Genomic DNA, 27,780 nt, shown 5'->3' on the forward strand with positions numbered 1-27,780 from the left:
GCAATGAGACAGAGGGCAGTGAGGGCACAAACAGCAGGCACCACTGTCCCTCTCTGTGGGACAAGCTGAGCTTCCGCAGGCACTTCCAAGCCCCCTCCCCAGTGGGATGTCTACGGGCATGTGCTGGAGAAACAGGGTGATAGAACTGAAGCCGTGTGGGCATCGAGCAGTTTCCACGTAGACACAGCTTCCCTGTGTGCATCTGAGTGTATACAGTCGGCACTCACGTTGCCTGAGCGTCTGTTTGTGCCCGATCCCCTGCCAAGGGTTGCTGTATGGGGTCTCACTGAACTCTCGAACCACCAGGTGAGTGGGCATCTTGTTTTTTTTTTTTTTTTTTAATATTTTTATTTATTTATTCATGATCGACAGAGAGGGAGGGAGAGAGAGAGAGAGGCAGAGACACAGGCAGAGGGAGAAGCAGGCTCCATGCACCGGAGCCCGACGTGGGATTCGATCCCGGGTCTCCAGGATCGCGCCCTGGGCCAAAGGCAGGCGCCAAACCGCTGCACCACCCAGGGATCCCCGAGTGGGCATCTTGAATGCCATGTGCACAGGGGACAGGCTCAGGAATTCTGAGTCCTTTGCCGACACAGGGCTGAGGAGAGGGTGGAGGTGGAGGCTGGGGGGCCAGGTCATCTGGCCCAGCTTGGTCACATTCAGAAGACCCAGATGTAGGGTTTGGGTGCTATGTCCACGTGCGGTTATCCACGCAGCCAGGGGGACGACAGCTCTCTCATAATGTTGGATTCATCTCCTCTTCCGAGTAGCAGCTGGGAGTGACTCTGGGGTGGGAGGGCAGGGAGTGGCAAGGGTGGAAGAGGATGATTCTGTCCTTCCTAAGACCTCTCCATATTGTTCCATTTGTTTCAACAAGAATGCATCACCTTCGTGATTTGAAAACTGCCACATTAAGAAAATCAATCACTTAAAGACCAGAAAGAGGGAAGGCAAAATATACATCCCTGTTGTTGACATCCTGAGTGTGTCCTTTTTAAAAATAATAACTCTGTTGAGCTATAATTCACATACCAGATACTTCACCCATGTGTGGGGTATCAGTTTTATTTAATTTTATTTTTTCAAAAAGATTTTATTTAATCATGAGAGACACACAGAGAGGCAGAGACACAGGCAGAGGAAGAACCAGGCTCCCTGCAGGGAGCCCAACGTGGGACTCGATCCCAGGACCCTGGGACCATGACCTGAGCCAAAGGCAGACACTCAACCACTGACCCACCCAGGTGCCCCTGGAGTATCAGTTTTAGAACATTTCATCACCCCAAAGAAACTCCATACTTATTACTAGCAACTCCCCTGTCCCCCTCCCTGCAGCCCCCCGCAGTCATGGTGGATCCTCCCATTCTGGACGTTTCATATCAATGGAATCATGTGGCATGTGGCCTTTTGTGTCTGGCTTCTTTCACTCAGTACCATGTTTTCAAGATACATCTGTATTGTAGTGTGTGTCAGTGCTTTGCTCCTTTTTATGGCCAAGTAATATTCCGCTGTGTAGATGTGCCACATTTTTTTGTTTTTTGTTTTTTGTTTTTTTAGATGTGCCACATTTTTATTATGCAGTCAGCCAGCAGTGAATAGACATTTGCTGTCTGGGCGTGTCTTCATTTTTAAATATGTAAGAAATATGTGCAGGTGCATGTGTGGTTCTGTATCCCATCATGTGGATGGGAACCCAAGGCCCTCTGAGGGCAGAGGGCTCACCCAAGATCACCCTGGGGAGCAAATGTGAGTTACAGACAAATGTGGCTGTGCAGGTCTAGGTAGGGGGCCACGGAATCAGGCTCACAATCCCAAAAATGCTGAGGTGTAAGGAAACCAGAGATAAAGGAACAAGCCAGACCGCCCTGCCCTAGGTGTGGGCCGGAGCATGTCTTTTTTAATGATAGTCATCTATGACCAACCAAGAATAACCAGCCCGCATAGAAGTAAGCTGCTAAAGATGTTATCACTAGTCCTCACTCAATGTCATAACAACAGATATGTTAAAAGGATTTAGGTTCCCCGGTTGGCTTTTGATAAAAGACCAAACCTACAAGCCCTCAGTGGCAACCCTGTCAGGACCCTCTCACTTCTGAGAGCTTTCTCTATATCTTTGCTTAATAAACCTCTATTGCTTTACTTACTCTCCTTTGTCCGTGAGATTCATTCTTTGACTCGGTGAGACAAGAACCAAGCTCTCCCGTATCAAATGGAGCAGAACCCGGAAGTACGGCCATGTGATGGGGATGTTCTGACCAGGAAGCTGGGGGAGGGTCTTGAGGGAAGGCTGCAGCTGTCACTGTGCACACATCAGGGGGATCAGTTCGGGGGTGGGACTCCAGCATCCCAAGGTGTGCCAGTTTTCATAGTGCAAGTGAACCACTTTTCTGACAGGCCCACCTTCTAATCCAACTTTTGTCACCAACTTGCTGTGTGACCTTGGATGAGTTACTTGACCTCTCTGTGCCTTAGTTTCTTTAACTGGTAGTAGTGTCCACCTCTTAGATTTGTTACGAGGATTTAAACCTAATTGATATAAAGTTATATGGATAGTGTCCAGTGACTTGTGGGCACTTGATAGGTGATGGTCATTTTTATTTTCTGGTATTCAAGAGGACATTTGAGTCTCTAGTTCTGGGTGATGGGGCACAAGGGCTTTTCTATTCCATCTAACCCTCCTTTGAAAGATCTTCAGAAGTAGGTGAGAAAAGTGAAAGTCACCTCCTCCCATTTAGCGGATGGGTAAACTGAAGCCTGGACCTATCCAATGCTGGAACGTGAGGGCAGAGCCTAATGGGGAACAGAGGACTAGCTGAGGACAAAGCACATTGACAAGTCCTTGAAACAGGCAGAGGGACATTCCTGTACCAACTCAACTGCCTCTATGTTAATACTTTGCTAAGGGCAAAAGGCAATCTTAGACCGACCCACAGGATCCTGTAAGCCCTACTGTAACATGTAAAAATTCCTTTAGAAATTTCCTTTATCTCTAAACCCCCCAAGGGGATCCCTGAGTGGCTCAGTGGTTTAGCACCTGCCTTCAGCCCAGGGCGTGATCCTGGAGACCCGGGATCGAGTCCCATGTCGGGTTCCCTGCATGGAACCTGCTTCTCCCTCTGCCTGTGTCTCTACCTCTCTCTCTCTCTCTCTCTCATGAATAAATAAATAAAATCTTAAAAAAAATAAACCCCCCAAGATACACGTTGGTGATCATCCCCCAAGCACATGGTCCACCGATATACATCTTCAGGGTCTCATGACTCAGTTTTATTAGACGGTAATAAATGACCTTTTCCCAACAATAGCCAGCCCCCTCAAGGTCCTGGAAACCTTGCTTCCAAAATTCCTTAGAGAGTGCGCTATCCCCAAACCCCTCCCAACTCCCAGGTTTATAATCAGCCACTCCTCACAGGCCAGGGGCAGCAGCTCTTCCTGCCCACGGGTCCTGTCCCCAGGCTTTAATAAAACCACCATTTTGCACGAAAGACGTCTCAAGAATTCTTTCTTGATCATCAGCTCCGGACCCCACCCCACCAAACCTCACCTGTATTCCAAAACTTCATCAGAGCCCACAGGCCCAAGAGGAGGGGCAGGAGTCTGGCTGGGGGACCTTGGGCAAGTTGCCTCCCTCACCTCTGCCTGCTGGCTCTCTTACATCACACCCTCCCCAGAAGTGTCCCCGAGGATGGCCAGATCGGCGTGTCCTTGGCTGCAGGAGGTGGGGATTCTGATTGTTTTCACAGCTCCGAGAGGAACGGGCAGCTCTCATCTCTGTTTGCCCACTGTGGCCTCGGAGTTTGCTGATTGGTTAAGGTCTCTGGCTCCTGCGTCCATCACACTTGGGTTGAAACGGACACCCAGGTGTGACCTCAGCGAAGTCCCTTAACTTCCCTTCACGTCGGTTTCTTGCCTCCAGAAATGGGGATGAATCAGCGCCGTGCCAGTCAGTAAGGGCTCAAAGAATGGTAGTTGCCATTATGATTATCTTTGGTCTCCCTGAGTCTTCTCTCCTTATTCATGTTCCCTCTCCATCAAGTCTGGGTTGGTATCTCTTTGGGATTCTGCAGCCTGGCTGTCCCTGGGGTCTCTTCCTAGGGGCTCGTGAACAGCCATAGGACAGGTCTGTACTGACCCCTTCCTTGCTGGATTCCCCATTCTTGCCTCTATCCACTCAACATCCTATCAGGCACAGGACAGCCCCACACAACAAAGGATTATCTGGCCCCAAATGTCAGTAGTGCCAAGGTTGAGAAACTCTGCTTAAGAGTAATACAGATTGAGACTAATACCTTCCTCATTCTGTCTTCTCTACTTCTATTAATATGGCCAGGAGAAAGTAATTAATCCCATGTGAGTAAAATGTGCTTTATTTTAATAAGCTGATGTTCTATATCCAACTCAATTGGCTTCCAGACAAGTTAAAATATTTTTTTTTTCTCAGTGAAATTAACCCAATCAGATCAGGCCTATCTTGTTTTGGACGTGATGGACTTAGCCTCTGTGGCTTCCAACGTAGGACTTGGCATCCAGCCCTCCTCATGTTCGTTCACCTGGTTTCAATCCATCGTTTAATTAGATTGAGACTCTGTGACCACATCTTGGGTCATTCGACAGCGCCGTCTATAGTGATGCCTCCCCGCGTTGCATCATCCGAAAATGTGGCAGTCTCTTGGTGGGCCCTTATTGCTAAAACTGGCCAAGACCAAGGTCAGAATTCCATGCCACATTGGGCTTCCCCCTTGGGCTTATCATCATCCATCAATCAACATGTGATGAGTGGAGTTGGCTGGGTCCAGATGGCCTATGAGGGATTTTGTCCAAAGGTCATAGAAAAATCAAGATATTTGCAGCAGGATTAAATTTCAGACCACAAATGCCATGTGCAACAAATGGAGATTTCTTTATTTTTCCTTAACTTGGCTTAATTTTTGTTTCAAGCAGATAATGAATTGGAGGCAATGAGGGGTTTACCTTTCTCACCAGACATCCAGGGGCTGAGTCAGTAGAGGGTGGGTGCTGTATGGTTCCACTGTCTGCCCCCCACCGCAGCTTGCCTGGAAGCCCTTCTGCATTCCCAGCCACGTGGGTCCTTGTCCTATAGTCTGGGGTCTGTGGCAACTATTCCAGAGAATGGTTGGAAACTCAAGGTGGCTTCCCCCTGAGTTGTGGCCACTGCCATAAACTCTTTCTCTTATTTTGCTGTTACTTTCATTCCCAGAGGCAAAAAAGCACTCCCTCCTCGTAGGATGCTTCCCTTCCCCATCCCCCAGCAGTGGACTTCAGACTAGACTCCTACCAACTTTGTGGTGAACTTCTCAGGACATTTTTTTTTTTTTTAAGATTTTATTTATTTGTTCATGAGAGAAACAGAGAGAGAGGCAGGCTCAATGCAGGCAGCCCGATGTGGGACTCGATCCCAGGACCCCAGGATCACGCTCTGAGCCGAAGGCAGATGCTCAACCACTGAGCCACACAGGTGTCCAACTTTGCAAGACATTTCTGAGCCAGTGGTTAAAGCTTTGGTTGCTTGAAACTGTCCACAGTGGGAGTATTGACAGCATGAAAATCAGCAAATGCTACAAAACAGGACTCTTTTTTTTTTTTTTTCTCCCTTGCTTGCTTTTCTCTGTCTCTTTGTCTCTCTATCTCTCTCTCCTCCCCGGGGGTGGGAGGGTGGGGGAGGGATTAAGGAGGAGGGACTGATATGTTAGTATTCTCAAAAGATTATTCCTCCCTCACACATGCCTCATTGCGTGCATTTTCCCAATCATGCAAATAACTGGCAAAAGGGGAAAAATTAGGTTGATGATCCTGGGATGGCTCTTGTTCACCACCCCTTCTTCATCTAATGGTTGCAACCGATTTCTTTTCCAGCTTTTTCTCTGTCATCCACTAGCTTCTCGACATCTTTATCCAAGGGTTGGGCTTGTTTCTCTCTCCGTGGTAAAACACAGGATTTTTGTCAATGATGCTCTATTTTAATGAGAAAAACAGCCTCATTATTTGAGTCCTCTCTGAGGAGAAGCTTTCTGCAAAGAATCTGCTTGTAAGGGGTATTGTTATGTCTCACTACTTTTGCAGGCTTGGGTGTAGGGACTTAAAAAAAATACCCTATTTTTATTTTAGAATAGTTTTATTTCTTTTAATTAATTATTTATTTATTTATGATAGTCACACACAGAGAGAGAGAGAGAGAGAGAGGCAGAGACATAGGCAGAGGGAGGGTGCATAGGCAGGCTCCATGCACCGGGAGCCTGATGTGGGATTTGATCCCGGGTCTCCAGGATCGTGCCCTGGGCCAAAGGCAGGGGCTAAACCACTGCGCCACCCAGGGATCCCAGAATAGTTTTAGATTCATAGAAAAGGAAATCTGAAACTGGGTAGACAGCACAGGGACTTCCTGTTATACCCCACTCCCTATGTCCCCTGTTATTAACAACTTGGATTAATATGGTATGTTTGTTACAAATATCGATCAAGTATGGATACATTGTTATTCACTGAAGCCTATACTTTATCCAGACTTCCTTGTTTTTTCCCTAGGATCCTTTCTCTGCTCCAGAGTCTCATTCTGGATGGCACTGTGTTTCGTCCCTATGTGTCCTTAGGCGCCTCTTGGCGGTGACCGGTCCCCATACTTGCCCTGTCTTCCATGACCTTGACAGTTTCGAATGGTACTGGTTGTGGATCTTGTTTTGTTTTGTTTCCTTCCTGCGTAGCCGGGGTATGGGATCTGGGGAGGAAGAGCATGGAGGTGAAGTGCTGTTCCCAGCACATCACACCAAGGGTGTATCCACTACCCACATGACTTACTGTTGATGTTGACCTTCACCGCCCGGTGGAAGTAGTGTTCGTCAGCTGTCTTCAGTGTTAAGTTCCTTCTTTTATTTCCAAGTGTGGGATTTTTAAAAGTTGCATCCATCTGTATGCCACACGGACCCACTGTTTATTTTGGGTACTTATTCTCCCTGTTTGGAGATTATCTTTCTGCCTGCAGGTCACTCAGATCTGTCTGTCTTGGGGTGGGGGCATCGTGACACAAAGCCGAGGGATTTACTAGCGCTCCCCGCTTCCTTGGTGACAATGACGTGTCTCACATTGGGTCCACACTGTCTCCTAGACAGATTCTTCAGACCTGTGCTGTCCTATATATGATCGCCGCTGGCTACTTGCGGTATTTACATTCAATAAAAATTAAGCAAAATTTACAATTCTGTTCTTCAAATGCACACTTTTTTTTTTTTTTTTTTAAGATTGTATTTATTTGGGCAGCCCGAGTGGTTCAGTGGTTTAGCGCTGCCTTTGGCCCAGGGCAAGATCCTGGAGACCTGGGATGGAGCCCCACATCGGGCTCCCTGCATGGAGCCTGCTTCTCCCTCGGTCTCTCTCATGAATAAATAAATAAAATCTAAAAAAAAAAAAAAGGCTGTATTTATTTATTTGAGATAGAACATGAACAGGGAGCAGAGGGAGAGGGAGAAGCAGACTCCCCGTTGAGCAAGTTGCCCAATGTGGGGCTCGATCCCAGGACCCCGGGATCATGACCTGAGCGGAAGGCAGACGCTTTACCGACGGAGCGCCCCCAGGCGGCCCCCAAAACACATTTCAAGTGTAGTCACTCCCCACAGGGGATGAGTGCCTAGCATCCTGGACACGCAGATAGATGATGGGATATTTCCATCCACAATTTCCTTATGGCCCCTGTCTCCTTACCCCCGCCCCCATCCCCACCTCCCCGGTCAGCCTGCGACAACCGATGTGATCAGCATGGTCCTCCCGGAGCCTACAGGTATTTACACAACCATAGACTAGTATTTTACAAACTTTTGGTCACTGTCCTTCTTTAAAAAAAAAAAAATCCTTACCCACTGTTCATATGTATTTTTTCCTTTACTCACTCACAATGCATCAAGAACATCTCTTTGGGTCAATAGATTTAGATCTAATTTATTCTTTTTGATGGCAGCATAAAATTGCATGCTGAGGGTGTATTATGACTTATTCAACCATTTCGCGATTCAAGGGCATCCAGGTTTGCAGTCTTCTGTTTGTTTGTTATTCTAAACAGGATTCTAATAAACATTCTCATCCTCATAGCCCTACCCCCGGCACTTCTTATTTCAGAGAATAAATCTCCTAAATTAAGATTTCTTGAAGGAATGGGTATTTTATCCACTTGTAATCAATATTGACAGATCTTTTTTCCAAAAAGCTGAAGCAATTTCTGATCACACCAGCAATGTGTGAGGGTGCCTATTTTCCCTCATACTTACCAGCCTTGGTTGTTATTGTTTTTATGTCTTTTAAAGTTTTTTTGCCAACCCAATATTTTTTTTTCTTTTTAAGAACATTTTATTGTTGCTCTAATTTGCATTTTCCGGTTGCTGTGTCTGTAACACTTTGTTGTATCTGTTTACTGACTGTAAGCCAGGAGGGCCGTCTCTTTTGTCCTAGGAGTCTAGATTTTGGTTGTTTGGAGTAATGTTTGCTAAATGCAGAAATGAATGGCTTAATTCTGAAAGTCTGGTTCATGTGGACCAGAATTTTCTTTGGTCTGGAGGGCAGATGTTAAGCTGTTCCCTTCTCTCCCCACCCCCTCCCGGCTTCTGCTTCTCCATCCACAAAAAAGGATAGATTAGATAGCCCTCGTAGCTTCTTCCAACTCAGACTTGATGGCTATGGATTCATAAGTCTCTTATGACAAGAGCATCCAGGTTGGACATGGGCTCCCTTGAAGATTAGTCCTGTGGCTTATTTGCTGGGTGACTTGGGGCAAGTCACTTAACCTGTGTGCCTCAGTTTCTCGCTTGATAAATGCCTCCTTTCCTGTTCAGGGGTGAGAGAGAGAGAGAGAGAGGGAGAGTTCCTCTGTACAAGGGTCTTCAACTCAGAAATCTCCAACCCCAGGCAGGGGCCTGTCCGGTGCTGGGGATGTGATAGGGAGGGGTGAGGACAGTAGCAAATGGAGAAACACATATCCTGGGCAGCCCGGGTGGCTCAGAGGTTTAGTGCCACCTGCAGCCCAGGGCGTGATCCTGGAGACCCTGGATCGAGTCCCCGTCAGGCTCCCTGCATGGAGCCTGCTTCTCCCTCTGCCTGTGTCTCTGCCTCTCTCTCTCTCTCTCTCTCTCTCTCTCTGTGTCTCTCATGAATAAATAAAGTCTTAAAAAAAAAAAAAGAAACACATATCCTCTGTAGAGGACATGGTGAGTCAACTCCGGGTAGCAGAAACGTAGCCCCTACTTTGAGACCCTCTGTGGGCTCAAATGACGTCATCTTGGCAAGACTCAAGAATTGTGAGACCTCAGCTAAGATGCCATGTTGTGTTGGATGTCAGAAGACTCGAGTCCACATCCCAGCTGGCTTACTCCCCAGTGAGACTGCTTGCTTTGCTGCCCCAGGCCCGCTTCTTTTCTTTTCTTTTTTTTTTTTTAAGATTTTATCTATTTATTCATGAGATACAGAGAGAGAGAGAGAGAGAGAGAGAGAGGCAGAGGGAGAAGCAGGCTCCATGCAGGGAGCCCGACGTGGGACTCGATCCCGGGTCTCCAGGATCATGCCCTGGGCTGAAGGTGGCGCTAAACCACTGAGCCACCCAGGCTGCCCTTTTTTTTTTTTTTTTTTTTTGCCAGGCCAGCTTCTTTTACCCATTTGGTACAATTGGGCCTCGGCGGCCTGGAAAGTGTATGACATGGAGTCCAAATGCAATTTGGGAGGATTCCTCTCCTGTGTCTGAGGCTCCATCCTTCCTCCCCACGCTGTTTCCTCGCCCTGGGGACAGCTGGGGGTGAGGATGGTGAAATGAAGCTTAATGAGTAACCTATGAGACTGGCCAGGGTGAGTGTTTGGCCACCATAAGCGTCAGGGACAGGGACTGGCTGACGAACATAGCTCTGGGATCTGGGACGGGATGGGTCAGTGACCTGGGCCACCTCTCCAGTCTTATCTGCTCTCTGATGGAGACATCCTGGCATCCCCACCTCAGGCTCTTCCAAGTCAGGTGCTCTGGAGCTTGGCCCCTCCACTTCTGAGCTCTGGCTCCGCCACTGCGATGGGACCTTGGGAAAGTGACTTGGCCTTTCTGAGCTAAGTCTGATTCCCCAAAAGAGGGTTTGTTACAACATACATCTCTCCAAGGTGTTGCAAGCATTCTGTGATATGATGATGTCATGTTCCCAAACTTCGAACATTCATTGCCACCTTTGCAATTTCTACCATATTGTGGTGTCACCTCTTATAAATACACTAATACCAACAATAGCATCGAACACAGAGCACTTTCCACTGTTCTAAATATTTTATATATATTAACTCATTTGATCCTCACAAATGAGTTGCCCACTAGAGAAGTTGTAGTCTATCCACATCTTACAGTTGAGGAAACAAGGCACAGAGAGGTTAAGAGATTTACCCAAGTTTACCCAGCGGGTAAGTGGCAGAGCTGTGTTTTGTGCCAGACCCCGGCTCCATGGTCTGTGCTCTGTGAGGCACCCTGCTCCTTCATCCAGAAACTAGTGCCACTGCTATGGCTACTACTGAATATTAAAAACAAAAAACAATGGATTGCATTTTAAGCATCGATTCCTGCCTTGGCTTCTTCCAAAACAAGAATATCTGTGAAATCATGGATTTGGTATTGTGTACAGGTGACCCTTGAACCATATGGAAGTTAAGGGTGCTGTCCCACCTCATGAAGTCAAAAATCTGTGGATAACTTCTGACTCCTTCAAAACTTAACTACTAAAAGCCTATTGTTGACCAGAAAGTTTACCAATAACAGGAAGTTGATTAACGTGCATTTTGTGGGCTCTATGCATTTTATACTGAATTCTTATAATCAAGTAAGATAGAGGAAATACTAAGAAAATCATAAGGAAAATATATTTAAAAATACATTTACAGTAAAAATACATTTACAGTCCTGTGTTGTAAAAAATCCACATATAAATGGAATTGCGCCATTCAAATCCGTGTTGTTCAAGGGCTGTCATGTTTCTTGTCCAAGTCTAAGCTGTGTGCTAAGGCCCCACTCCTCCAGGAATCCCCCTGATTCCACCCCAACCCAGGTGCCCTATGACGATCTTCTGCTCTCTGTCTTCCTGGGGGTGGTAAAATTGTCACTGCATTGGATGGTTTCCTCTCCCCCTAATCCAGGGGCCACCCCAGGACACAAACTCGGTTTTGCCCCTTTGTCCCCAGGGCCCAGTCCAGGACAGGACGCTTGACAAGGATGGGTACATGTTTAATGGGAGGATGGTGATGAAGCTTCCAGAGTCCTCATCGAGGATCATGGCCAAGCAACTCGACTTGACCTCAAGCATCCAGGAGTTAATCATCAAGCCTGGGAAGGTCACACACAGTCCTAGAAGGGCAAAGAACATCTCAGCTGCCAGGTCTTTCCTGGAACTCACCTCCCATTTTGTAGAGAGGAAACGTGAGGCTCAGAGATGGATGTGACAAGCTCAGTTTCACCCAGTGAGATGGTGACAGTATAAATCTGATCATGTTATTCCTCTGCCTACAGCCTTCTATGGTTCCTTAGTATTCCTGGGTAAGGTCCAGGAATGGCACAGGCGTCCCTGCAGAGTCTGGTTCTGGCCCATATTCCCAGCCCCAAACCTGCTTTCCCAGCGTCCTGGCGTCAGGTAAGTGTAAGTTACCTGCTCTGAGTGTCCACAGCCCTGTCCCACCTCTGCCTGACAATATCTGAGAGCACCGATTACAACTGCTCTTTGGTGGCCCCTTGGGACTTCATGAGAGCAGGGGACATGCTATATTGTTTGAGGCTAAAGTCCCAGGGCTCAACACATAGTAGGTGTTCAATAAATATTTGTTGAATGAATGAATAATCAGAGCCCTTCATTTGAACGATAAATCATTGTTTGGGTTCCTTTGTTGGATGTAAAATATCAGGGGTGAGGAGGTGCTTCAGAAAAATTAGGCCTTTTCATGTGGCAGATAACAATTGTTTCTTTGTCTTTTGACCTAAGCTGACCCTGACAGCAGTGGGGGTGGTGGCCTGGCACTCAGCGCAAACACTGGACTCAGAGTAAAATCTGGATGTGTCTGTGTCACAGAAGAGGTGGTCCAGGGTGTCTCTCGCTGGCTGGGTGACCTCGGCCCAGTGAGTCTCCCTGCTGGAGCCTGTATCATCAATGAGACCAAGGACAGTGCAGGGGGAGGCAGTGGACCTTGGTCTTGTTCCTTTCTTCCTCCAGCGGGGCGCTGTCCCTTTAACGTGGGAGGAGGGGCCAAGGCTGCGGGAAGTTGCCAGAAGCTGGGAAGAGCTGGTGCCCTCGCAGGCTGCAGGCTGGTGGGCAGCAGGCTGGAGCCGGGCTGGGTCTGGGCACTGTTCAGCAGGCAGGTAAGAGGGCCTGACACCCAAATGGTACCGCTGGGGCTCTGTGTGCGTTTGTGGAATGTGAACACAGGGTAGTCTGGAAGGTTCTGGGGCAAGGTCCAGAATGAGTGGACAGAAAGTGAGGAGGTATGGGTGCAAAGCCCCCCTAAGAACACTGATTTCACTCAGGGTTTCACTCTAGCCTGCCTTGGAGAAGAAGGCTGGGGGTGCCACAGACTCTGATGGCTGGGGAGCAGGTCCTGCTTGCCAGAGGGGCAGGGCTGGGCACTCTGCCAGCGCGAGTTTCCTGGCCTTGGCATCAGGGATTTGGCTGTAAGGGTTACCCAGGTGGCCTCTGGAAAAGCCTGAGGGACAAAGGAGGCAGAAACAGGAAATGGTCCTTACCCCAATTCACAGATGCATTAGGTGAAGCCCAGTGAGGAAAGGTGGCATGGCCAAGGTCGTGCCTGCTGGGACCTGAACCCAGGCCTCAGGCTTTTCACGGCATTGCTCCACAGCAGAGAGGGCCCAGGGCTCCCACCTCAGCACCCGTGGTGGCCACATGCTGCAAGAGCTGTGTGTCCCTAGGCCAAGGTCTCACCTTGACTCTAGACCTTAGTCTGGGAGGCCTGTGCCCTTATGGGCATCTGGGCTTGATAAGGGCTATTGGAAGTTTGGGGCCTGTTCATTTGACAGGGCTGCTGTCCTCCTGTGGGCTGTTAGGATAAGCAGGAGGCCTGGGGAGCCTTGGGACTGAGCTGGGAGCATTTGGCTCCTAAGGACACCTGGCAGTTAAGTATGAAATGCTCACGCCTTTCACCACTACCACCACCACCGTCATTATCATCACCTAGTAGAGAAAGTATGGCACGGTGCTACGGGCACAGATGCCAAAGTCCACTGCCTGAATTTGAATCCTGGCCGTGCCATTCCCAGCTGTGTCACCTCGGACAGGTTACTTAACCTCTCTGGGCCTCAGTTTCATTATCTATAAAATGGAGCTAGTAAGTGAACCTGTCTCAGGACCGTTACGATGATCTTATGAGATGGTATATGTGCCAATGATCTCGTCATAGAGCCTGGCTGGCAGGAGGTCCCACACACTGTTAGCTAATATTATATGTCAGGCATGGAGCTGAAGGCTTCACAATATGGCCTCACTGCGTCCACAGTGATTCTGTGATGTAGAAGCTCTTCTCCTAGTTTGCCGCGTGGTTAGTTCATTCTTATTTTTCAGGTCTCGGTGTTAATGGTCACTTCCTGCAAATAGGCCTTTCGTGACCTCTCTATCCACAGTAGGTGTCCTTGTTCTTCTCTTTAAGACTCCCTGTATGTGTGCGTTCCTCTTGGTAGTTTTCACCATTTTTGATTATTTTGTTTGTCTATATGGTTATTTATCAAACACTGATCTCCACATCAGCTCCGTGAGGGGATGTCCGTCTTCCTCAACAGGGTAACCCCAGTTCCCAGGTCAGGGCCTGCGCCTCGCAGGTGCCCTGTAGACATGCGAGAGAAGGGGTAAGCACGCCCGCATAGTTAGATGGCCCCAGAGAGATGATGCCTCTAGAGCGCTCAGCTGATGGCTGACGTAGAGTAGGGCAGGAGGGAACATGACACAGAGAAATCGAGATGCTAGTTGGGGTCACACAGCGAGGAATACAGAGCTGGTTTCTAACTTTGGTCACTGATTGACCCCTACGCCCGGAGCCAAGGTGAGGCCCAGGCTGAGGTCTGCTGAGTTTGGGTGACCCACAGGTTCCCTCTCCGATGCCATGTTCAGTTTGAGAAGTGCCCTGATGGAACCGGGTGGAGACTCTGGCTCAGACTCTGCCCTGCCTGGGGGATCCCAGGGCCATCCCAACAAGGGCCTGGGGTCAAATCTAGGGGCAGGAGACCTAGAACCCTCTGGTGGGGTGGGCAGCTGGGAGTAGGTAAGGGTGAGCAGGAAGCTTGGGCCCGTGGAGGATGGGGAGGCTGCAGCACGCCTCCTACTGGCCATCAGTGAAACTGCAGGGCTTGGCCCAATGCTTTTCTGACCCAAAGGAAAAAAAAGGGGTTGCATTTGCTCCTTAAAAAAAAAGAAAAAAAGACAAACAGCCCTCTATTTCTCCACTCTTCTCATTTCTTCCTCTTCTGTTTCTCACCTTTTACCACCGATTCGTTCACTAACTGTGCCTTTGCTTAAAACCTCCCGATGGCTTCCCAGGACAAGTAGAATTAGAATAACATCCCAGCTCCTCAGCGTGGCACGTCCTTCCCCAAGTCCCTGCCCACCTCTCCTTGCTCAGCTCCTACACCAGATCCCTTCTCCCCACACCAGCAACGCCCCAGGGTCATTTCTCTCTCAAGGTGTTTCCACCTGCTGTTCCTTCTGCAGGAATGCGTTCCCCTGGGCTCCCTGCTGTCACTCATCTCGAACATCTCTCTTGGAGAACTTGCAGATGGAAAGAGAATTCAAAGCCCTCTCTGCCAACCCAATACTCACAGATCTGATTTGCATCCTGATTCAAACTGTTAGAAACCCCAAATCACTGACAGCAAAACCAACTGTTTATCCCATTTAATGAGATGATTGGAAAGGTGAGCAATTATGTGACGATATTGAGAGATGATTATTAATGTTTTTAGATGTGATAATGGTATTGTGATGATGTGGTTTTTTTTAATTAGCGTCATTGAGATATGGTTTCTATAAAATAAAATTAGCCAGGGATGCCTGAGTGACTAAGTCAGTTAAATATCTAACTCTTGGTTTCGGCTCAGGTCATGATCTCAGGGTTGTGAGATGGAGGCCCCCATTGGGCTCCATGCTGGACATGGAGTCTGCTTAAGATTCTCTCTCTCCCTCCCTCTGCCTCAGCTTCTCCTCCACTTGCTCCCTCTCAAAAAAAAAATAAGTCCACTTTGAGTAAGAATTCCGTGAGTTTGCACAAATGTATACAGTTATGAATCCATATGGCTACTGTTTAAAAAAAGTTCTTAAGGGACGCCTGGGTGGTTCAGCAGTTGAATGTCTGCCTTTGGCTCAGGGTGTGATCCCGGGATCCGGGATCGAGTCTCACATCCGGCTCCCTGCATGGAGCCTGCTTCTCCCTCTGCCTGTGACTCTGCTTCTCTCTCTCTGTGTCTCCCATGAATAAATAAATAAAATCCTTAAAATAAAGAAATAAACCTAGTTTTACAAAAAGAGTTCTTTGCTTTTAGAGATCTGTGCTGAAGTATTTACAAAGGAAGTAGTATAGGAAAAAATATATAATAAGAATAAAGGATAAGGGGCACCTGAGTGGCTCAGTTTGTTAAGTGTCTGCCTTTTTAGCTCAGGCCAAGATCCCTGCGTTCCCATATCTAGCCCTGCCACATCAAGCTCCTTGCTCAGTGGGCAATCTGCTTCTCCCTTTCCCTCTGCTCCTTCCCCTACTCATTTTTTCTCTCTTGCTCCCTCTCTTTCTCCCTTGCTCTCCCAAATAAATAAAAAATCTTGGGTAGCCCGGGTGGCTTGGGTTTAGCGCCGCCTTCAGCCCAGGGCCCGATCCTGGAGTCCTGGGTTCAAGTCCGAAGTCGGGCTCCCTGCATGGAGCCTGCTTCTCCCTCTGCCTGTGTCTCTGCCTCTCTCTCTCTCTCTCTCTCTCTCTCTCTCTGTGTGTGTCTCTCATGAATAAATAAATAAAATCTTTTAAAAAAATCTTAAAAAAATAAAGGAGGAAAAACCCCATAGCACAGGGTGGGGGTGTGTGTGTGCAGGTGTGGTTGAAACAAGACAGGCCACGAGTGCTCGCTCAAGCTGAGAGATGGGCTACACCAGGGGTTCATTATACAGTTCTCGACATTTTGCTATGTTTAAATTCTCCATAATACAAGTTTTAAAAAAGTTTTTCTCTCTTGAGAGACTGTTTCTGACCATGCTTGCTGAAATACTGCCTCCCACCCCCATTGCCCGTTTGAAATTTTGTGCTTCTGTCTCCCCTACTAGAATGTGAGCTCTGGCAAAGCAGGGGCTGCCTCTGACATGTGCGCTCCAAAATCTGGAACCTCCTGGCACATAGTAGGTGCTCAATGAAAAGAGGTGTTTTTTTTTTTTTTTTTGCATGCATACCTGAATGAATGAAGAATGAATGAATGAATGAATTCTCCCACCATCATTCATTCATCACCATGTATTGGCCACCTTCTACACCCCCAGCACTGTGGGCTGGCACAGTTACAGAATGAAAGGGTCCCTGGTCCAAACCTTTTTGTCCAGGTGGGGAAACAGGCCGTGGCAGCTGGATAGGGCTAAGGAGCCTAATGGAGGCTCTTCTCCACGTTCCCCTCCTCCTGGTTAAGGGGACTTTGGCTGGAGCTGCCTGGGCTATGGCATTGGTGTTCTCCTGCAGGCCCCCTGGGGGTTGCTGGGATGGATCACTCTCGAACAGGCTGTGCTAAGGCTGAGCACTTCCACGTGGTCACGCCTCTGCTGGAGAGCTGGGCACTTTCCCAGGTGGCAGGTGTGACTGTCTTCCTCAAGTGCGAGAATGTGCAGCCGGCCGGCTCCTTCAAGATCCGGGGCATTGGGCATTTCTGCCAGGAGGTGAGGTGTCAGCAGGAGGGGAGAAGTGAGCCAGTTCTTGGGGGAGGAGAGGGATGGGGATGGTTGCCGGCTGGATGGGGGTGAGGGCAGGAGGGGAGAAGTGGACTCATACAGATGGGAGGAGCAGGATGAGGGGCAAGGAGTGTTGGAGTGGGCTGGGGAGGGACTAACTCCATCCCACACTGGCTCTATGACATCTGCCTGGGTCAGCCCCCAACCTCATTCCTTCTTTCCCCAGGTGGCCAAGAAGGGATGCAGACACCTGGTGTGTTCCTCAGGTGAGCCTTGGGGCTGGGTCCTCAGGGCTGAATGTAGGGGAGGAAGAGATGGCTGGAGCAGCAGTAGATGTCCAGGGATCAGCCTCCTGTTAAAGGCCCAGTTCCATCAAGGTCATGATTAGATGGCCATTTCATATATCCCCTCCCAGCCCTCTTCCCATCATTCAGGACTCATGGTAGAAGTGACAATAATCCAATTAATATAGGTTTAGGCTACAGGCCCCAAGAACTGAAAAATTCTTGGGATAAGTGGCTTTCAGGTACAGCTGGAACCAGGAGCTCTCCTTTGTATCTCTCCTTCTCTCAACTTGTCTTTTTTCTGTATAAGCTTCATTTTCACCTAGACTTCATAGCAGCAAGATGGCCAACAGGTGTTCTAGGCTTGCCTCCTATCATCCTATCAGCCCTGGTGAAAAGGAACTACCCCTTCTTGATGGTTCTCCTCAATCCATGACTCGGTCTTCTTTACCTAGCTTGGATCATGTACTCATCCCTGAACCAATCATGGGTTAGGGGATTGAGGTCTCAGATTGAGTTAATCTAGGTCATGTATCTACCTCTGGGATCAGAAAGAGGACTCAAAGGTGGGGCATATGAGTGTGGGGAAGGAATGGCCCACAAAGGGAAATGGAAGGGGAGGGAGGAAATTGTGTTAACGGGCTAAAACAACACTGCCCACTGCACTCCCTTCTATTGCTTCCACAGGGGGCAACGCAGGCATTGCAGCTGCTTATGCTGCTCGGAAGCTGGGCATCCCTGCCACCATTGTGCTCCCTGAGGGCACCTCCCCGCAGGTGGTGAAGAGGCTGCAGGGGGAGGGGGCAGAGGTTCAGCTGACTGGAAAGGTAAGGACCCCAGGAAGGAGAAGCCAGCTGGAGTGGGCTGTTCCCCTTGAATCCCATTTACCCCTAGGAGATGGTATCTCTCTGCTTTTTTTTCTTTCTTTTGTTTTTGATGTACTATGACTGGAGCCCAGTCTTCTCTTAGGATGGCTGAGCTGAGGGGTAGGAGTGAGGCATGATGTATATTGAGGGCTGGGACCTCCTGCCTCTACCAACCCTGAGAAGACTTCCCCCGTGTGAACCCAGGAGAAGCAGGAAGCTGATAGACCAGGAGTATGTCTGTCTCCTCATATCCTCACTAACATTTGGTAATATTCATTTAAACATTTTTGCCATTTGATAAGACAAAAAAGTATAAGGAAAGAGGATGGTGGCATTATTTCTTGTTCTGAGACCACCCTAATAAGGGGCCCACCGACAAGGATATCACTGATTCACCCTGTTACTGAAGAAACAGAGATACAAACATGTAATCCTCCTACCTTCCTGGAAAGAAGGGGAAAAAGCATCCCTAGAAAAGAGATTTTTTTTTTAAACCATCAAAATTAAAACTAAAAGCCATACCATGGTACCTAAAAAGTTGGTCACCAAATACTTAGTGTCTAGTTTCTTTCCTTGCTTTCTCCCTTCTTTTTCTCTCTTTTTTTTTAAAGAAAAATTATTTATTTATTCATGAGACTCACAGAGAAAGGCAGAGACATAGATAGAGGGAGAAGCAGGCTCCATGTGGGGAGCCCAATGCAGGACTCAATCCCAGGACCCCAGGATCATGACCTGAGCCGAAGGCAGACACTCAACCACTGAGCAACCCAGGTGCCCCTTTTTTCTTCTCTTTATTCGTCCATTCAACCATCCTCCTATCCAGCACTCTCTCTCCCTGCCTTTCTCCCCATCCATCCATCCATCCATCCATCCATCCATCCATCCATCCCCCCATCACCTTTTTCCCTCCTCCACTTCCTTCTTTCTTCCTTTCCTTCCTTCCAACAGATATTCTTTGAATTCATACTATGTGTCTGGACTATGTTAAAGCAAGGGATATAGAGGTAGTAAGACATGGTCTCTACTCTCACAAAGCTCAGGTGTTGTTGGGGAGACACACAGATAACCACATGGTGATAAGAGAAAGTTGTAAGTATTGGGATGGGGAAGCACAGGGCCCTGAGGAAGAACAGAGAAGGCATATTGTTTTAATCAGCTCTTGCTGCTAGATAATGCTACATAACACACAGCCCTCACCTCTCAGTGGCTCATGAGAAACACGATCTCTCTTGCTTCTGGGCTTGTGAGTGGGCTAGGGTGGTTCTGTGTCAGGCTACAGGCAGGATTAAGATCTGCATATGTGTCCCCCTCATCGTTCTGGACTGGTGGCCACCTGGGACATGTTCTGCTCAAGGTGAATGGCAGGAGGAGTGAGAGGAAAGTGCCTCTTGACCAAAGCAAGTCCCACAGCTGGACCTACATCAATGGGGGTGGGGAAATGTACTCTGCCCTTTCTAGTGGGAAGAACAGCAGTAACATGACAAAAGCCACGGATGTGTGATTCTAATGGAGGAAGGGGGTAGGGAACTGGGCAGTGGCCCTAACCACCCCCAGGTAGTGCCTCAGACCCGGGCCTCTCTGGCTGCTTGAACTCAACCGGCAGTTGAGTTCAATCATCAGTAGGATGATTGCTGGTTTTCATGGACACCATCTATAGTGGCCAGGTTGCTATTTGGGGCTCTGATTTAAGGGGCCTTCTGCCTTACTGGCTGACTAGAAGTGGAAACCACTTAACTGGCCTTGGAGCTCACCCTCCCCCGCAGACTGGCCCATTGGGATTATGGAAAGCACATATCATCAGTTTATCCACCCAGAAGCCTCCACTTTTGTCTCAGGAGGCTGTGAGGCCCACCCCAGCTCTGATCTCACCCTTGGAGTTCTCCTCAGCTGGCCAGACCCTGGGGCTATCCAGGAGACTTCAGGCTCTGCTCCAGGCTCCAGAGCAGTCCAATTCCTGAGGCTCCTGAGACCCTCTGTTTCTCTTTAGGTTTGGGACGAGGCCAGTCTGAAGGCACAAGAGTTGGCCAAGAGGGATGGTTGGGTGAATGTCCATCCATTTGACCACCGTCTGATCTGGTAAGGTTATTGCTCCGCCCCCATGGAGCTCAGAGCCCAAACCCTCATTGAGTTGGGATCCTTCCATTGGACAGAAAGGGATGCTGAGGCCTAGAGAGGAGAAGAGGCTTGGAAGCCAGGCATGCTGAGGTTCAGACCCTACTTCTATTATTTGTGAGTTCTGTGATTGCAAAGCCTCTCTCCTCCCCATGCCTCAGTTTCCACATGTATAGAATGGAAATGGTAATAATCAATCCTGTTTATTGAGTGTACTTGGGGATACATTTAATACATTTGATCCTCTTCAGAGCTCTAGAGGTGGGTGTTTTATGTCCATTTCATAGGCACAGAGGGGCCAAGGAACTTGCCTGACATTGCACAGCTAGTAAGTGGCCAAGACATTGGGTCCCAGGCCCAGAACTAGACTGGCACCAAGTGATATGCTGGTCCCCTCTTAAGCACATACACAAATGCTGCCTCTTTACAAGGTTGTGGAGGGGATTAAATTGGATAATGTCTGAGAACATGGCTTTGAGGTCGATGGCTGGGAAAGAATGAGTGAATGAGTAAATTGAATGGATGAAAGCTGAGTGAGCTAAGTGTTGCAGGGTTTCTGCTCTCCCCTGCTATGGATAGGGATTGGGGTGACAACAAGGAAAGTTTGTGTATATGTCAGCCTTTGGGAATAGGGCCCTTTCTTACCCTGCTTCCTCCTTCCCCCAGGGAAGGCCATGCCAGCCTGGTGCGAGAGCTGAAGGCAGCACTGGGGACTCCACCAGGGGCCCTGGTGCTGGCAGTAGGGGGTGGAGGGCTCCTGGCTGGGGTGTCAGCTGGCCTGGCAGAGGTGGGCTGGCAGCATGTGCCCATCATTGCTGTGGAGACCCGAGGGGCACACTGTTTCAATGCAGCCATCAAGGCGGGCAGGCTAGTCACGCTGCCAGAAATCACCAGGTAGGCATGGGCTGGGGCCATCTGTGGGAGGCTGGAAGGTGGGGGTGTAGCTATCCTAGAAGCTCTCAGTCCCAACCAGTGGAGGAGTTTGGGGGTACCCAAGAGGTTCAACTTCACCCTGAGTTCCACCCTAATGTGGATTTCAGTTAGAAGGCGATGCCAAAAAAGTAGATAGAGGATATGATTCATTTAAGTTTCATTAATTAATAAAACTCATGGGACGCCTGGGTGGCTCAGTGGTTGAGCAACTTCCTTCAGCCTAGGGCATGATCCCCAGATCAAGTCCTGCATCAGGCTCCCTGAGGGGATCCTGCTTCTCCCTCTGCCTATGTCTCTGCCTCTCTCTCTATGTCTTTCATGAATAAATAAATAAAATCTTTTAAAAAATTAATAAAACATTTCATTGCTCTATATCATTACAAAAGCAGTTTAAATGTGTTGCAGTAAGTTAGAAAATGTAGGCAAGCAATAAACAACAGAAAACAAAATGGCACCTTCAATTCCACCATCCAACAATGAACACTAGGTTACATATTCCAAGTTTTTGTTTTTCCTCCGTGTACACATAGTTACATACAAGTGAAATGTGCCTGGCACACAGTAGGTGCTCTACAAATATTTGTGAAATGAATGAATGAATTGATCATGTATTTTTAAAGTTAGGATCGCATCCTTCCTAAACTCTATTTTTCTAGTTCATATTATATGTCATGAACAGTTTCATTTTTTCTACAATATCGTTAGAGAACTTTTTCCTTGTTGCTTTATGTAACAGATTTTAAATCAAATGAGGAAAAGTTCTTATGAACCAACTAACTAGTTAACGGAGAGTGGTCCAGCCTCCAGACCCTGCCTCATCTTATATCCTTCTTTTCCTGTTTTTAAGATTTTATTTGTTTATTCATGAAAGACACATACACAGAGAGGCAGAGACATAGGCAGATGGAGAAGCAGGCTCTCTGCAAGAAGCCTGATGTGGGACTCGATCCCAGGACTCTGCAATCACATCCTGTGCCAAAGGCAGATGCTCAACTGCTGAGCCACCCAGGCGTCCCATCTTACATCCTTCATCACCATCACCAGTATCATCCTCACAGATGCTGTGTTAATTACCTAGGTCTGCCATATAAATGACCACAAACTATGTGGCTTAAAAGATCAGAAATGCATTCTGTCATAACCCTGGAAGCCAAAAGTGTGAAATCAAAGTGCTAGTAGGGTGACACTTTCTCTGAAGGCCCTAGGGGAGGAGCATGCTTCCTTGCCTCTTTCAGCTTCTGGTGGCTATTGGCAATCCTTGGTGTTCCTTGGCTTGTAGCCACCTCCTTCTGCCTCTGTCTTCAATGACCTCTCTGTGGTCTGTCCTCTTCTTGTAAGGGCACCAGTCATTGAATTTAGGGTCCACCTTAATCCAGTATGACCTTATCTTGACTAATTACATCTGCAAAGATCCTATTTCCAAATTAGGTCACATTCTGAGGTTCTATATGGATGTGAATTTTAGGGGAGACAATATTCAACCCTCTATAGATATCAGCACTGCCCATATTTTATTAAACACTTATTAGGTGCTGGACCTTAGGATATAATAGTGTGTGACAACAAGGTGGCTGAAAAAGACAGCCTATTAAGTCATCTTTATTAAGCACCTACTGTGTACAGGGTTCTGGCTGGCCAATTAGAGAAACAGTCCTTTCTTCAGGAGAATTCTATCTGGATATATGAATCCCTTAATGTCTTTCTGGTATTATCTTCACTCCTTTCTGGTGCCACCCATCCTCCAATGTCTCTGTGATGACCTTTCCTGAAGATTATTTGTGCCCCTAACTGTTGAGCCTTTCCTGTCCCTTCCATCTGAAATACCAGCCCCTCTCACATTGATGAAATTCCCCAAGGCTCAGCTGGGCAGTTGACTCCCATGGTAAAGACCCCAAAGATACTCTGTGTCACTCTTTGGCTGTGAAAGAGCTTGTGGATGGGCTGGTTTGTGAAGGAGGGGCTTGAGGATGGGGACTGACTTTTCAGCTCTGAGTCCCTAGCACCTCTCTCAGAGCCTGGCACAGTGGAGCACTAAGTGAAGTTCATGGACTTGCCACTTTTGTAAATGACACCACCGTCCATCCTGCTGCTCTGACCTGACACATCTTACAGTCACCTTGCTGAGTTCTATCCACTCTCCCTCTGGACTCCAGCTCCTGTCCAGCCCTTGTGCCCACCCCAGTGTATCAGCTCTCCCCTGGATGGCTGTCATAGCCCTCCTCCATCCCCTGGCTATGCTTGATGCTCTTCTTTTTGATAATAGCTTTATTGAGATATACTCCATGTATCACGCAATTCATCCACTTCAAGTGTATAGTTCAGTGATTTTAAGTATATTCAGAGTTGTGCCTCCATCACCAAAATCACTTTTAGAACATTTTCATCACCCCTCGCAGAGTCCCTCCTCCCTCCAGCCCCTGGCAAATACTGATCTACTTTCTATCTCTACAGATTTGCCTGTTTGGGACATTTCACTTGGGTGAGGTCATGTGACATGTTGGCCTTTTGTGTCTGGCTTCTTTCATGCAGACCTCTGTCTTTAGGCCTCCCCCATGTTCTGATCAGTACTTCATTCCTTTTTATGGCCAAATACTACTCCATTATGGGGCTGGACTGCATCTTGTTTATCCATCCCTTGGGTGCAGGGTGTTGGGGCTATTTCTTTTTGGGGCTATGATGAGTAGAGCTGCTACAAACACTAGCACGGGCATTTGCATGTGAACGAATGTGTCCGTGTCTCTGGGGTGTGACCCTAGCAGTGGTATTGCTGAGTGTCTTTGTTGTTTTGAGTCCTTTGTCTACTGCCAGCAGCAATGTGTCCTTCCTTCGCTGCTGACCCGTTGGACTCTTCATCCCTTCTCCCGCTTATGCCCGCCAATGCCCTTCCCAGACTCTTGGGCCCAAATCCAGACTCCTCTTAGCCCCACTCCAGCCACTGGCCTGTCTTCCAGCCCCTTGGATGAGTCACAACCTTTCCTACCACCAGGAAAGGCAAGCTTTCTGTGCAGGCTGTTTCCTCTGCCTGGAACGTTCTTTCCCCTTCCCTTCTGTCCTCTCGATTGGGATTTCTCACTCCAGAGATTGTCCCCACAACGTTACCCAGTGGTCCTTCTACTTACCTACTTAATTCTATGTTTCCCCTCCCAGCCTTTGTTCTTATTTATTTATTTACAGTTGAAGTCTATAGTCAACGTATAATATTATATTCATTTCAAATTTTTTTTTTATTTATTTATGATAGGCACACAGTGAGAGAGAGAGAGGCAGAGACACAGGCAGAGGGAGAAGCAGGCTCCATGCACCGGGAGCCCGACGTGGGATTTGATCCTGGGTCTCCAGGATCGCGCCCTGGGCCAAAGGCAGGCGCTAAACCGCTGCGCCACACAGGGATCCCTATTATATTCATTTCAGACGTACCATATAGGGATCTGGGAATCTTATACTTTCTGCTGTGCTCACCACCATAAGTGGAGTCACTGCCTGTCACCACACAAAGCTGTGATCATACCATTGACTATTCCCTGAGCTGTGCTTTTCATCCCCATGGCTTATTATAACTGGAAGTTTGTTTCCTCTTCAACCTGTTCACCTGTTTTGCCCAGCCTCCCGGCTCCCTTCCCTTTGGCAACCACTAGTGGTTTCTCTGTAGAGGGTTGTTTTTTTTTTGAGGTTGAGGGCTGGAGGTATGGCGGGAGGGAGGGCGGGAGGGAGGGAGGAGGGAGGGAGGGAGGGGAGGGAGGGAGGGAGAGGGGAGGGAGGGAGGCTAGGAGGAGGGAAGAAGAAGAAGCAAGAAAGAGGAATAAGCAAGCAGAAGAGGAGACGAACAGAAGCCGAAGAATACTATCAATACTACCTCCTCCTCCTTCTTTTTTCTCTTCTTCTTATTATTCTCTTCTCCTTCTCCTTCTCCTTCTCCTTCTCCTCCTTCTCCTTCTCCTTCTCCTTCTTCTTCTTCTCTCTAGTTTTGAGTCTGTTCTTCTCTTGCTGTTGTTGTTGGCTTTGTTCTTAGTACATGGTTGGCTTTGTACTTACAGCCATGATAGTAGCCACCACTGACCCTTCTGTAGAGCTTACTAAGTGTCAGGCTCTCTTCTAAGCATTTACAATGTTTAACTCAACCCCCAGGACACTCCCATGAGCCAGGGACTGCTGTTACCTCCGTTTTTCAGACTGAGGAAGCTGAGGCTCAGGGGAGGTGCAGTGACCTTCCCACGGTCCCACTGCTAGTGGAGGGGGGGGCAGGTGTGAGACCAGACAGCCTGGCTCTTGAGTCTGTGCTCTGGGCCCCTTGGAGCTCACCAGAAGCTCTCCTGAGCCTGAAATACTGCCCAGCTCAGGAAGTACCAACAGGTGGGCAATCCCAAGCACAGAGATACACAGCATGGACCATGGAGCCAGACTGCCTGGATTTGAATCCATCTTCTGTTACTGACTAACTGTGTGTCTGAGCCAGTTTCTTAACCTCCCTGAGCTTCTCAGTTTTCCCACTTGTAAAACGGAGCCCATAAATTTCTAACTCAAAGGGGGATTATGAGGATTAAAACAGAAAATATGCGCATCTATCACCTGGTAGATACTCAATAAATATTAGTTATCAGACATGATAAATTCTTATTAATGAATAGGATACAAAACAAAGCCATTTCCTTTTTTAAAGATTTTATTTATTTATTCACGAGACACAGAGAGAGAGGCAGAGACACAGGCAGAGGGAGAAGCAGGTTCCATGCAAGGAGCCCAATGTGGGACTCGATCCCAGGACCCCGGGATCATGCCCTGAGCCAGAGGCAGATGCTCAAACACTGGGCCACCCAGGTGTCCAAAAAATCCATTTCCACACTTGGCTTTCTGGGGCCTGTACAAGGAAGGGCACAATCATGGTTACGGAGTTGGAGGAAGTGGGGCTCATGTGTCCATCATTGGTGGGACATCCAATTTTGGAGCACCTCCTCTGTGCCAGCCCAGTACTAGCTCTTGCCGTGTTGAGCCCTGGCCCATTGCAGGATGGGAGGGGGCCCTGGGGTTTGGAGGCTGAATTTGGAGGCCCAGTGATTCACCAGCTCTGCCCCACACCCCTGTACTCCCTGCCCTGCCTGCCCTCCCCTGCAGTGTGGCCAAGAGCTTGGGTGCCAAGACTGTGGCAGCAAGGGCCCTGGAGTGCACGCAGGAGCTGGAGATCATCTCTGAGGTGGTGGAGGATGTCCAGGCTGTGAGCGCTGTGCAGCGGTTCCTGGGTGAGTGAGCTTGCCCTCCGTCCCCAGGCTTGGGGACCTACAAAGACCCTGGGTCTCTGGGTGTTCTCTCTAGTCTGTATCCTCAGAACCTTCTACAGGGCTGGGCGTGCAGCAATCATGCAACAAGCATACATTGAGTGGATGGCAGGGCAGAGGCAGAGTGTGCTGTGCTGTTGCTAGCCTCCAGACTTTGGCATCTGTTCCTCTTCCTGTTAGCCACCCATCCTGGACCCTGCTCCCTGTCGATTGCATGTGATTCAGGGCTACTCAGCCATCATGGCACCTCCTCTCATCTTTCACCCTCCTCCTTCCCTGGGTTGGAGACTTCCCATGCACCAGGCCTTCTGTTCATAACTGCCTGGTTCTTATTCACCTGTAGCATTAGATGTAAACCCTGTGAGGGTAGGGCCCAGGGTGTCCTATCTACTGTTGTGATCCCAGGGCCTTCCTAGCATAGGGCCTGGCAGGGAGTGGGTGCTCGATAAATATTTGTTGAATGAATAAATGAATGTATGAGTGAATAGAAAGGTAGGTAATGGATGGGTGGATGGATGGATGGATGGATGGACGGACACATTGATTAATGGACATGTTGATGGATGGACAGACAGACACTCAAATGATGGATAGGGGATAGGTGGGTAAATGCATGGATGGATGGATGGACGGATGGATGGATGGATGGATGGATACAGTGATTGATGGATACACTGATGGATGGACAGACAGACAGTCAAATGATGGATAGGGGCTGATGGATGAGTGGATGGATATATAGATGGATACGTTGATTGATGGATACACTGATGGGTGGACAGACAGACAGTGAAATGATGGATAGAGGAATGGATGGATGGATAGATGAAAGGTGAATGGATGGAGGGATGGATGGTCAGATTGATGGATGGAGAGAGGGTCAGACGAATGATGGATTATGAGCTGGCTGGCCGACTGGCTGGCTGGCTTCATGGATTTTCGATGCCCAGAGCCTATGGAGCACTAACTGGTTCTTTCTCCCTTTCTCTCTTCTCATCCACCCCATTCCCCTAATCCGGGCAGATGACGAGCGCATACTGGTGGAGCCTGCCTGCGGGGCAGCTTTGGCTGTCATCTACTCAGGCCTCCTGGAGAGGCTCCAGGCTGAGGGCCGCTTGCACTCCCCGCTGGCCTCGGTTGTGGTCATTGTGTGTGGAGGCAATAGCATCAATAGCGGAGGGTTACAGGCTCTGAAGGCCCAGCTGAGTCAGAGCTGAGGCTTCCTCGCTTGGGATGGACACCCCTGTAGCTGGTGAGGGCAGCCTGTGTTCCTGGATGGCAGTGGAAGCTGCCCTGTGCTCCTGTGCCAGCTGCCTCCTGCAGGAAGCCCTCCTGAAATGCTCCCTTTGGCTCCCCTGCAGCCCTGGCCAATAAACACTCTGAGTTGAATTTGTAA

At 48.5% G+C, this 27,780-nt stretch overlaps 1 protein-coding gene across 13 annotated transcripts; it reads left to right on the top strand.

Moving 5' to 3' along the window:
* The first annotated feature begins 50 nt into the window (after positions 1 to 50).
* SDSL (serine dehydratase like) lies at positions 51 to 27,780 on the top strand. 13 transcript variants are annotated; one of them, XM_038575180.1, is made up of 11 exons: positions 12,224 to 12,364; positions 13,578 to 13,635; positions 14,718 to 14,920; positions 16,311 to 16,386; positions 16,714 to 16,907; positions 17,146 to 17,185; positions 17,891 to 18,030; positions 20,057 to 20,145; positions 20,848 to 21,075; positions 26,224 to 26,348; positions 27,408 to 27,780. In XM_038575180.1, exons 3-11 carry the CDS (start codon positions 14,909 to 14,911, stop codon positions 27,599 to 27,601), a joined length of 1,098 nt encoding a protein of 365 aa, XP_038431108.1. In that variant the 5' UTR covers positions 12,224 to 12,364; positions 13,578 to 13,635; positions 14,718 to 14,908; the 3' UTR covers positions 27,602 to 27,780. The 13 variants fall into 13 exon arrangements, with proteins under 13 accessions (XP_038431116.1, XP_038431119.1, XP_038431107.1 ...); XM_038575179.1 differs by lacking the exon at positions 13,578 to 13,635 and having other exon boundaries at positions 12,219 to 12,364; XM_038575183.1 differs by lacking the exon at positions 13,578 to 13,635 and having other exon boundaries at positions 12,219 to 12,364; positions 16,311 to 16,382.

The sequence above is a fragment of the Canis lupus genome, chromosome 26 (assembly GCF_011100685.1).
Source record: "Canis lupus familiaris isolate Mischka breed German Shepherd chromosome 26, alternate assembly UU_Cfam_GSD_1.0, whole genome shotgun sequence".
Taxonomy (NCBI): Eukaryota; Metazoa; Chordata; class Mammalia; order Carnivora; family Canidae; genus Canis; species Canis lupus.

Coding starts and splice junctions, on each gene's coding strand:
- SDSL (XM_038575179.1), top strand. Junction 16,387..16,713: donor AACCTCCTGGCACATAGTAG/GTGCTCAATGAA, acceptor GTTCTCCTGCAG/GCCCCCTGGGGGTTGCTGGG. Junction 21,076..26,223: donor ACGCTGCCAGAAATCACCAG/GTAGGCATGGGC, acceptor CCTCCCCTGCAG/TGTGGCCAAGAGCTTGGGTG.